The 11,348-nt window shown below is 45.6% G+C and overlaps 1 protein-coding gene across 2 annotated transcripts in view; it reads right to left on the bottom strand.

Annotated features, from left to right (window-relative positions):
- Positions 1 to 276: 276 nt before the first annotated feature.
- The window catches only part of LOC121569953 (cytoplasmic protein NCK1-like), a 118,192-nt gene continuing 107,120 nt past the window's right edge, over positions 277 to 11,348 (bottom strand). For both annotated transcript variants that reach the window (XM_045221431.1, XM_041881318.2), the window contains 2 exons: positions 2,517 to 3,280; positions 277 to 752 (listed from right to left, as the gene is read on the bottom strand). In XM_045221431.1, coding sequence (XP_045077366.1) covers positions 552 to 752; positions 2,517 to 3,280 — 965 coding nt within the window. In that variant the 3' untranslated portion in view covers positions 277 to 551. The remainder of the gene's footprint in view (positions 753 to 2,516; positions 3,281 to 11,348) is intronic.

Genomic DNA, 11,348 nt, shown 5'->3' with positions numbered 1-11,348 from the left:
TGGGACCAAAACTTTACATGTTACGTTTATATTTTTGATCAGTGTCTATATATCTATATCTATATAGATGTAGTAGATGGCATAACGGCTTAGAAGACCTAAACATTTGATCCACCTCCAGGTCTGACAGAATCCACCTGCAGGTCTGACAGAATCCACCTGCAGGTCTGACAGAATCCACCTGCAGGTCTGACAGAATCCACCTGCAGGTCTGACAGAATCCACCTGCAGGTCTGACAGAATCCACCTGCAGGTCTGACAGAATCCACCTGCAGGTCTGACAGAATCCATCTCCAGGTCTGACAGAATCCACCTCCAGGTCTGACAGAATCCACCTGCAGGTCTGACAGAATCCACCTGCAGGTCTGACAGAATGCTCACGTCTCCTGGCACATAAGAAGTCCTGGTGATGTGAAGTCTCCAGTCTTTGAGTGTGACTGTACGTTTGTCTCTGTGTGTGTGTGTGTGTGTGTGTGTGTGTGTGTGTGTGTGTGTGTATGTCAGTGTGTGTGTGTGTGTGTGTGTGTTCACCTGTGTGTTTAAGTGTGTGATCAAGAGGCGGCCAGGGCTTTAACCAGGTAGAGCTTGTCTCCCTGCTCGCTGGTGAAGATGGGAGCCTTCTTGTAGTGTTCCACCAAGTCCTCCAGGGTACTGAACTTCCTCTGGCCAATGCAGTACAGACCATCCTTCAGCTGAACCTTGAAATGCTTGTTCTTCCCCTGGGCCTTCAGAGAGATGGAGAAATCATTGGGCTAGAGAGCGAGAGAGAGAGAGAGAGAGAGAGAGAGAGAGAGAGAGAAAGAGAGAGACAGAGAGAGACAGAGACAGACAGAGAGACCGAGAGAGAGCGAGACGAGAGAGAGACAAACCGAGAGAGAGAGAGAGAGAGAGAGAGAGAGAGAGAGAGAGAGAGAGAGAGAGAGAGAGAGAGAGAGAGAGAGAGAGAGAGAGAGAGAGAGAGAGAGAGAGAGAGAGAGAGAGAGAGAGAGAGAGAGGGAGAGAGAGAGGGAGAGAGACAGAGAGAGACAGAGAGAGAGAGAGAGGGGGAGAGAGGGAGAGAGCGAGAGAGAGAGACAGGTCAAGCTGTAAACTGAGCAGACAGTAAATGCAGCCCTATATATCTCATACCAGATTCTACTACTTGTGACTGCAATGTGGCATTTTCATCTAAAAGGACCCATGAGCACCAACAGTTTCAAGTTAATTAGTCGTATGTACAGGATACACATGGTATATAATAATAATAATAATAATAATAATAATAATAATAATAATATATATGGTATACAGTGGCTTACGAAAGTATTCACCCCCCTTGGAATTTTTCCTAATTGTTACCTTACAACCTGGAATTAAAATTGATGTTTTTTTTTTTTTATCATTTGATTTACACAACATGCCTACAATTTTGAAGATGCAAAATATGTTTTCTTGTGAAACAAACAAGAAATAAGACAAAAAAACTGAAAACTTGAGCGTGCATAACTATTCACCCCCCAAAATCAATACTTTGCAGAGCCACCTTTTGTAGCAATTACAGCTGCAAGTCTCTTGGGGTATGTCTCTATAAGCTTGGCACATCTAGCCACTGGGATTTTTCATCCATCATTCCTTCAATTCTGACCAGTTCCCCAGTCCCTGCCGATGAAAAACATCAGAAGAGTGGCCAGAAAAAAGCCATTGCTTAAAGAAAAGAAGCCAACATGTTTGGTGTTCGCCAAAAGGCATGTGGGAGACTCCCCAAACATATGGAAGAAGGTACTCTGGTCAGATGAGACTAAAATTGAGCTTTTTGGCCATCAAGGAAAATGCTATGTCTGGCGCAAACCCAACACCTCTCATTACCCCGAGAACACCCATCCCTACGGTGAAGCATGGTGGTGGCAGCATCATGCTGTGGGGATGTTTGTCAGCGGCAGGGACTGGGAGACTAGTCAGGATCGAGGCAAAGATGAACGGAGCAAAGTACAGAGAGATTCCTGATGAAAACCTGCTCCAGAGCACTCAGGACCTCAAACTGGGGCGAAGGTTAACCTTCCAACAGGACAACGACCCTAAGCAAACAGCCAAGACAACGCGGAAGTGGTTTCGGGACAAGTCTCTGAATGTCCTTGAGTGGCCCAGCCAGAGCCTGGACTTGAACCCGATCCAACATCTCTGGAGAGACCTGAAAATAGCTGTGCAGCAACACTCCCCATCCAACCTGACAGAGCTTGAGAAGATCTGCAGAGAAGAATGAGAGAAACTCCCCATATACAGGTGTGCCAAGCTTGTAGCGTCATACCCAAGAAGACTCAAGGCTGTAATCACTGCCAAAGGTATTTCAACACAGTACTGAGTAAAGGGTCTGAATACTTGTAAATGTAAATGTCATATTTCAGTTATTTATTTTTTATAAACCTAAAAACAGGGAATTTTTACTATGATTAAATGTCAGGAATTGTGAAAAACTGAGTTTAAATGTATTTGGCTAAGATATTTGTAAACTTCAACTGTATATGAAGGTCACCACTCACCGATGACTCAGAGTCTCTGATGAGGAAGTCTCCCTCCTCTGCTCTCTGGTTGAGAGCCACCTCTGCCTGATGACGCGTCACCTTGCCATAGTACCACTGCTTCCCCGCAAACCGCCCCACCGTGGCTGGAGAGATGTAGTCACAGTCAGGCGTGGGCGGGCCCGCGGGGCCCGGTGAGGCATTCTGGGTAGTGGAGTCCTGCTGGGGAGGCAGCACAGTGACGTAGTTCTTAGGCACTAGTCCCAGCTGCCCGTCTGCTTTACGACACTTCCACCACTCAGGGTCGTTGTCTGGTTTCTCTACCACCTCCATCACCTCTCCCTTCTCAAAGTTCAGCTCCTCGTCGTTCCCCGAGCTGAAGGGGTACAGCGCCTGCACCGTGTGGAGTACCCGGTTCCCGTTAGACGCACTGTGAATCACTGCTGCTAGCTTCGCCGTCAGCGACCCTACTGGGTCCCCCAAACTTTCACCCCCTCCTCCCCACGCTGTCCCATCTGCGTCCTCCGTTACGTAGTTGGAAGGGAACCACCCGGAACGCCCCTGGTACCCCCCACGCCACCAGCCGTCGCTACACTTCTCCATGACGATGACATGCGTGCCCTTGACCAATGAGAGCTCGTCCTCCCGCTCGGCGGTGTAGCTGAACTTGACGAGCGCCGGCAGGTTGAGGTCGTACAGGCGCTCGCCGTTGTCGGAGTACATGTCGGCGTCGGCGTTGGAGGCAGCGTCACGCGTCCCCGTTTTCCGTTTCACCTTCCCAATGCCTGTCGGGAAACACCAGGAGAGGTTGTCATGGTTACTGAGAGGGTATTCAGACATTTATATTATGGTTTGTTAGGACAGGGAGAGATGCACCATGAAATCTTATAAAGGGTGAAACTTGTGTGTGTGATCATAGGTAATATAATCATAAATAATATATATCATTCAGCAGACACTTTCATCATCATCCTAAGTGACTTACAGTCATGCGTGAATCAAACTCTACCAAGGGAGCGACACATGACCACAGTAGTAACCTACTACCATCATCACCAGCAGTGGTGGAAAAAGTACAATTGGGTAAAAGTAAAGATACCTTAATAGAAAACCAAGTAAAAGTGAAAGTCACCCAGTAAAATACTACTTGAGTAAAAGTCTAAAAGTATTTGGTTTTAAATATACTTAAGTATCAAAAGTAAATGTAATTGCTCAAATATACTTAAGTATCAAAAGTAAAAGTATAAATTATTTCAAATGTCTTATATAACACAAACCAGATGGCACGATTTTCTTTCAGTCTAAGACTTGGGTGGCTGGAGTCTGACAATTTTTAGGGCCTTCCTCTGACACTGCCTGGTGTAGAGATGATGCAGCCAGTCAAGACAATCTCAGCACTTGGGGGCGGCCAGTCAGGAAGTCCAGGATCCATTTGCAGAGGGAGATGTTTAGTCCCAGGGTCCTTAGCTTAGTGATGAGCTTGGGAGGGCACTATGGTGTTGAACGCTGAGCTGTAGTCAATGAACAGAATTCTCATATAGGTGTTCTTTTTGTCCAGGTTAGAAAGGGCAGTGTGGAGTGCAACAGAGATTGCGTCATCTGTGGATCTGTTGGGGCGGTATGTGAAATGGAGTGGGTCCAGGGTGTCTGGGATGATGGTGTTAATGTGAGCCAGAGACTATCATGGTCTGCTTGAAACATGTATGTATTACAGATTGGGTCAGGGAGACGTTGGAAATGTCAGTGAAGACAGATGCCAGCTGGTCAGCGCATGCTCAGAGTACGCGTCCTGGTAAACCGGTCTTGTGAATGTTAACCTGTTTAAAGGTCTTACTCACATCGGCTACGGAGAGCGTGATCACACACTCGTCCGGAACAGCTGGTGCTCTCATGCATGGTTTAGTGTTGCTTGCCTCGAAGCAAGCATAGAAGGCATTTGGCTCGTCTGGTAGGCTCACATCACTGGGCAGCTCGTGGCTGGGTTTCCCTTTGTATTCCGTGATAGTTTGCAAGCCTTGCCACATCCGAAGAGCGTCAGAGCCGGTGTAGCAGGATTCGATCTTGGTCCAGTATTGACGCTTTTCCTGTTTGATGGTTCGACGGTGGGCGTAGCGGGATCCAGCCAACTTGTCTCCTTCCACAGCCCTATTCTCTATATAGTGCACTACTTTAGACCAGAGAATGGCACCCTATTCCCTATATAGTGCACTACTTTAGACCAGAGCCCATAGGTAGTAGGGTGCTATTTGGGCCTCAATCTAGATTACCCCTTCAGGCTGTTGTTGTGCCAGCCAGCCAGCCAGCCAGCCAGCCAGAGTCCCATGGTAGTTTGATGAGCCAGCAGAACTAAGGCCAGGCAGGTAGACCCCATCATTAGACAGCATCAGACTCCACATGGAGAGAGCCACAACACAGTGGGAAGAGAAAAACAACAACAACAACTGTCTCCTCTACCTGTTAGACCCCGTCTCCTCTACCTGTTAGACCCCGTCTCCTCTACCTGTTAGACCCCGTCTCCTCTACCTGTTAGACCCCGTCTCCTCTACCTGTTAGACCCCGTCTCCTCTACCTGTTAGACCCCGTCTCCTCTACCTGTTAGACCCCGTCTCCTCTACCTGTTAGACCCCGTCTCCTCTACCTGTTAGACCCCGTCTCCCTCTACCTGTTAGACCCCGTCTCCTCTACCTGTTAGACCCCTTTTCCTCTACCTGTTAGACCCCCGTCTCCTCTACCTGTTAGACCCCGTCTCCTCTACCTGTTAGACCCCGTCTCCTCAACCTGTTAGACCCCGTCTCCTCTACCTGTTAGACCCCGTCTCCTCAACCTGTTAGACCCCGTCTCCTCAACCTGTTAGACCCCGTCTCCTCTACCTGTTAGACCCCGTCTCCTCTACCTGTTAGACCCCGTCCCCTCTACCTGTTAGACCCCGTCTCCTCTACCTGTTAGAGCCCGTCTCCTCTACCTGTTAGACCCCGTCTCCTCTACCTGTTAGACCCCGTCTCCTCTACCTGTTAGACCCCGTCTCCTCTACCTGTTAGACCCCGTCTCCTCTACCTGTTAGACCCCGTCTCCTCTACCTGTTAGACCCCGTCCCCTCTACCTGTTAGACCCCGTCTCCTCTACCTGTTAGACCCCGTCTCCTCTACCTGTTAGACCCCGTCTCCTCTACCTGTTAGACCCCGTCTCCTCTACCTGTTAGACCCCGTCTCCTCTACCTGTTAGACCCCGTCTCCTCTACCTGTTAGACCCCGTCTCCTCTACCTGTTAGACCCCGTCTCCTCTACCTGTTAGACCCCGTCTCCTCTACCTGTTAGACCCCGTCTCCTCCTCTACCTGTTAGACCCCGTCTCCTCCTCTACCTGTTAGACCCCGTCTCCTCCTCTACCTGTTAGACCCCGTCTCCTCCTCTACCTGTTAGACCCCGTCTCCTCCTCTACCTGTTAGACCCCGTCTCCTCCTCTACCTGTTAGACCCCGTCTCCTCCTCTACCTGTTAGACCCCGTCTCCTCTACCTGTTAGACCCCGTCTCCTCTACCTGTTAGACCCCGTCTCCTCTACCTGTTAGACCCCGTCTCTACCTGTTAGACCCCGTCTCCTCTACCTGTTAGACCCCGTCTCCTCTACCTGTTAGACCCTGTCTCCTCTACCTGTTAGACCCTGTCTCCTCTACCTGTTAGACCCTGTTAACTCACAACTAAAGGTCAAAAGTCAACTCAACACCTCAGTATCTAACTGACTCTAACCCTCTATAAAGGCCTTACTACACTCTTAGAAAAAAAATAAAAGCTTGCTTCATATATGGCACCCTTACATATTCTATATATAACCTCAATGTACCCTGTTTCGTTTCATTGGGGTTCTATGTGGAACCTTTAGGGGACCATACATGGAGAAAGTGATAACCATTTTTGGTTTTTGATATAGAACTACTTTTCTAACACCGAGGTGACAGTAGTGTTATCACACTGGGCATCAAGGGAATTGGCTCTTCCTCCACTATTCAAAACAACCACTTTGCATTAAAACAGCATGGAGGCAGAGACTGATCACTGCGTTTGCCTGGCTAGCTGGTGTCCCACACCAACCCACCCACACCCCCGGTAATATCAGGTAGTTATGGCGGTCAATGGTAGTTTGCATCCTCTGGAGTGACACTGGAGGAAGATAAGAGTTGGTATCTAGGGCATCTTGTGTGCGTGTGTCTGTCGTGATTTCAACGTGTCTGAGCTCGTCAGTTCAGGGCTGTGCTGCTAGATAGAAGTAGTCAAGTTTCAGCCTGGTTGTCTAAGATGAGAAGCCAGCCTGTCCTGACCTGATCTAAAAGGGTTACATTCATTCAAAGTACCCAACTGATCTCAGGAACCAACAATATCACCAATGTACGGGGCTGTGGCAGGCTTGCGATAGATCAGGAAAAACTTGCACATTGTGCTTGCCAGTATCACTTAAATGTAGCTTAGACGTCGGCCTCAGAGCCTTCGTCAGAGCGACCACTGAGCCAGTCTAAACCACTCCAACATAGACACCATACAACCTTTTACAGCCACTAGGGCTGATCCCATTTTGCAGACCGGTCCATTGTTTGGTCAATAGGCTGTCGGTCGACCGAGATTTCTTTAGCAGTCACACACAGAAAAAAAAATGTCCTGGTGTACAAGATACCGTTCTGATTGGCACCTGTCCATTGTGGAGGCTGTGGGGATGGCCATCAATAAAGACGTGCTACTGCAATTGTACATGGTTACATTACGTAAGAACAAATGGTGCAACACTAATAAAAATAATACTATTTTATAACAAATGCGCTTTCTCCAGCGTTGGATAGCGGTCCCTTGTCCACGGTTCTGAAACATCAGAGAGCTGTTGAATTGGCGCCTATTCCTAGACCATGTTGCTATGTGCATAATAGCAAAGTTAACCAGCATATTGGTGTTGAGGACAATGTGGCGGAACCAGCAGCGGAGTTAGGAGATGAGAAAACAGCCCCTTGCCTTAATTGTCTAAGAAAATTGAGGAGAAAAAACAGAAACCCCAACTTAATTAGGTCTATAATCAATAACCTAACCTTAATTAGGTCTATAATCAATAACCTAACCTTAATTAGGTCTATAATCAATAACCTAACCTTAATTAGGTCTATAATCAATAACCTAACCTTAATTACTATGGCAGTCTCTATGGGGGTGCCACAGGGTTCAATTCTTGGGCCGACACTTTTCTCCGTGTATATCAATGATGTCGCTCTTGCTGCTGGTGACTCTCAGATCCACCTCTACGCAGACGACACCATTTTGTATACATCTGGCCCTTCATTGGACACTGTGTTAACAAACCTCCAAACGGGCTTCAATGCCATACAACACTCCTTCAGTAGCCTCCAACTGCTCTTAAACACTAGTAAAACTAAATGCATGCTTTTCAATCGAACGCTGCTGGCACCCGCCCACCCGACTAGAATCACCACTCTTGACGGGTCTGACCTAGAGTATGTGGACAACTACAAATACCTAGGTGTCTGGTTAGACTGTAAACTCTCCTTCCAGACTCACATAAAGAATCTCCAATCCAAAGTTAAATCTAGAATCGGCTTCCTATTTCGCAAACAAAGCCTCCTTCACTCATGCTGCCAAACATGCCCTCGTAAAACTGACTATCCTACCGATCCTTGACTTCGGCGATGTCATTTACAAAATAGCCTCCAACACTCTACTCAGCAAATTGGATGTAGTCTATCACAGTGCCATCCATTTTGTCTCCAAAGCCCCATACGCTACCCACCACTGTGACCTGTACGCTCTTGTTGGCTGGTCCTCACTACATGTTCGTCGTCAAACCCACTGGCTCCAGGCCATCTATAAATCACTGCTAGGCAAATCCCCGCCTTATCTTAGCTCATTGGTCACCATAGCAGCACCCACCCGTAGTCTGCGCTCCAGCAGGTATATCTCACTGGTCATTCCCAAAGCCAACACCTCCTTTGGCCGCCATTCCTTCCAGTTCTCTGCTGCCAATGACTGGAACGAATTGCAAAAATCTCTGAAGCTGGAGACTCTTATCTCCCTCACTAACTTTAAGCATCAGTTGTCAGAGCACCTTACCGATCACTGCACCTGTACACAGCCCATCTGAAATTAGCCCACCCAACTACCTCATCCCTATATTGTTATTTATTTTGCTCTTTTGCACCCCAGTATCTCTATTTGCACATAATCTCTTGCACATCTAGCATTCCAGTGTTAATACTATTGTAATTATTTTGCACTATAGCCTATTTATTGCCTTACCTCCATAACTTGCTACATTTGCACACACTGTATATATATTTTCTGTTGTATTTTTGACTTTATGTTTTTTACCCCATATGTAACTCTGTGTTGTTTTTATCGCACTGCTTTGCTTTATCTTGGCCAGGTCGCAGTTGTAAATGAGAACTTGTTCTCAACTGGCTTACCTGGTTAAATAAAGGTGAAATAAAAAAATAAAAAAAATAAATAAATTAGGTCTATAATCAATAACCTAACTGTTAAATGGGCCTGGCTTTATAAATCATCCACATACAGTAACAGTCAAAAGTTTGGACACACCTACTCATTCCAGAGTTTTTCTTTATGTTTACTATTTCTTACATTGTAGAATAATAGTGAAGACATCAAAACTATGGAATAACACATATGGAATCATGTAGTAACCAAAAAAGTGTCAAACAAATCCAAATATATTTTATATTCTTCAAAGTAGCCACCCTTTGCCTTGATGACAGCTTTGCACACGCTTGGCATTCTCTCAGCCAGCTTCACCTGGAATGCTTTTCCAACAGTCTTGAAGGAGTTCCCACATATGCTGAGCACTTGTTGGCTGCTTTTCCTTCACTCTGCGGTCCGACTCATCCTAAACCATCTCAATTGGGTGGAGGTCGGGGGAATGTGGAGGCCAGGTCATCTGATGCAGCACTCCATCACTCTCCTTCTTGGTAAAATAGCCCTTACACAGCCTGGAGGTGTTGGATCAATGTCCTGTTTAAAAACAAATGATAGTCCCACTAAGCCCAAACCAGATGGGATGGCATATCGCTGCAGAATGCTGTGGTAGCCATGCTGGTTAAGTGTGCCTTGAATTCTAAATAAATCACAGACAGTGTCACCAGCAAAGCACTCCCACACCATAACACCTCCTCAATGCTTTACGGTGGGAAATACACATGCAGAGATCATCCGTTGACCCACACCGCGTCTCACAAAGCCAAGGCGGTTGGAACCAAAAATCTCAAATTTGGACTCCAGACCAAAGGACATATTTCCACCGGTCTAATGTCCATTGCTCGTGTTTCTTGGCCCAAGCAGGTCTCTTCTTCTTATTGGTGTCCTTTAGTAGTGGTTTCTTTGCAGCAATTCGACCATGAAGGCCTGATTCACACAGTCCCCTCTGAACAGTTGATGTTGAGATGTGTCTATTACTTGAAATCTGTGAAGCATTTATTTGGGCTTTCTGAGGCTGGTAACTCTAATGAACATATTCTCTGCAGCAGAGGAAACTCTGGGTCTTCCTTTCCTGTGGCGGTCCTCATGAGAGCCAGTTTCCTCATAGCGCTTGATGGTTTTTGTGACTGCACTTGAAGAAACTTTCAAAGTTCTTGAAATGTTCCGTATTGACTGACCTTCATGTCTTAAAGTAATGATGGAATGTTGTTTCTCTTTGCTTATTTGAGCTATTCTTGTCATAATATGCACTTGGTCTTTTACCAAATAGGGCTATCTTCTGTATACCCCCCCTACCTTGTCACAACACAACTGATTGGCTAAAATGCATTAAGAAGGAAAGATATTCCACAAATTAACTTTTAAGAAGGCACACCTGTTAATTGATATGCATTCCAAGTGACTATCTCATGAAGCTGGTTGAGAGAATGCCAAGAGTGTGCAAAGCTGTCATCAAGGCAAAGGGTGGCTATTTGAAGAATCTCAAATATATTTTGATTTGTTTAACACTTTTTTTGGTTACTACATGATTCCATGTGTTATTTCATAGTTTTGATGTCTTCACTATTATTTTACAATGTAGAAAATAGTAAAAAATTAAGAAAAACCCTTGAATGAGTAGGTGTGTCCACACTTTTGACTGGTACTGTATATCTACAAAAATAAGACAGATCCTGCTTCTGTTTGAGTGTTTTGTTTAATAGCCTACTGATTCCGTGAGGCTTGGCAACCACAACATGTCGGATAAACAATTTTACAAATTGTGCTATTTGTAATCTTTGCTATGCTGTAATAAAGGCTTTGTTCCGTTAGAACAGCCTCTCTGGTATTACTTATAACTCATTTACTGTTATTTACACTCTTCCAAATTGTCCACATTTCTTGATCTCCTTGTTATTGTTATTAGGATCATCATTATAATAATAAGTAATGTTGTTATCATTAATAGGCTTTGTGTAGCAGCCTTGTATAACCACCATCGAGCTGTAGGCCTGACATCCTACAGTCCTTTTAGTCCTAATACCATAAGTTACTTAGGCCTATATTTCAATACTTATATAATAATAATAATAATAATAATAATAATAATAATAATAATAATAATAAGCCATTTAGCAGACGCTTTTATCCAAAGCGACTTACAGTCATGTGTGCATACATTTTTACGTATGGGTGGTCCCGGGGATCGAACCCACTACCCTGGCGTTACAAGCACCATGCTCTACCAATTGAGCTACAAGAGGACCACATAGGCTTATATAGGCTACTGTATCAATCAATTATTAATTCGTTCATGTCATCACACAGCATATGAGTCATTCACGATTTGAAATGCAATCAAGCATTTTTGTTTTAAAATAAAATCAAGCGACCCTTG

This window comes from Coregonus clupeaformis, chromosome 7 (assembly GCF_020615455.1).
Source record: "Coregonus clupeaformis isolate EN_2021a chromosome 7, ASM2061545v1, whole genome shotgun sequence".
Lineage (NCBI taxonomy): Eukaryota > Metazoa > Chordata > Actinopteri > Salmoniformes > Salmonidae > Coregonus > Coregonus clupeaformis.
This window is presented reverse-complemented; position numbering and strand designations above follow the sequence as displayed.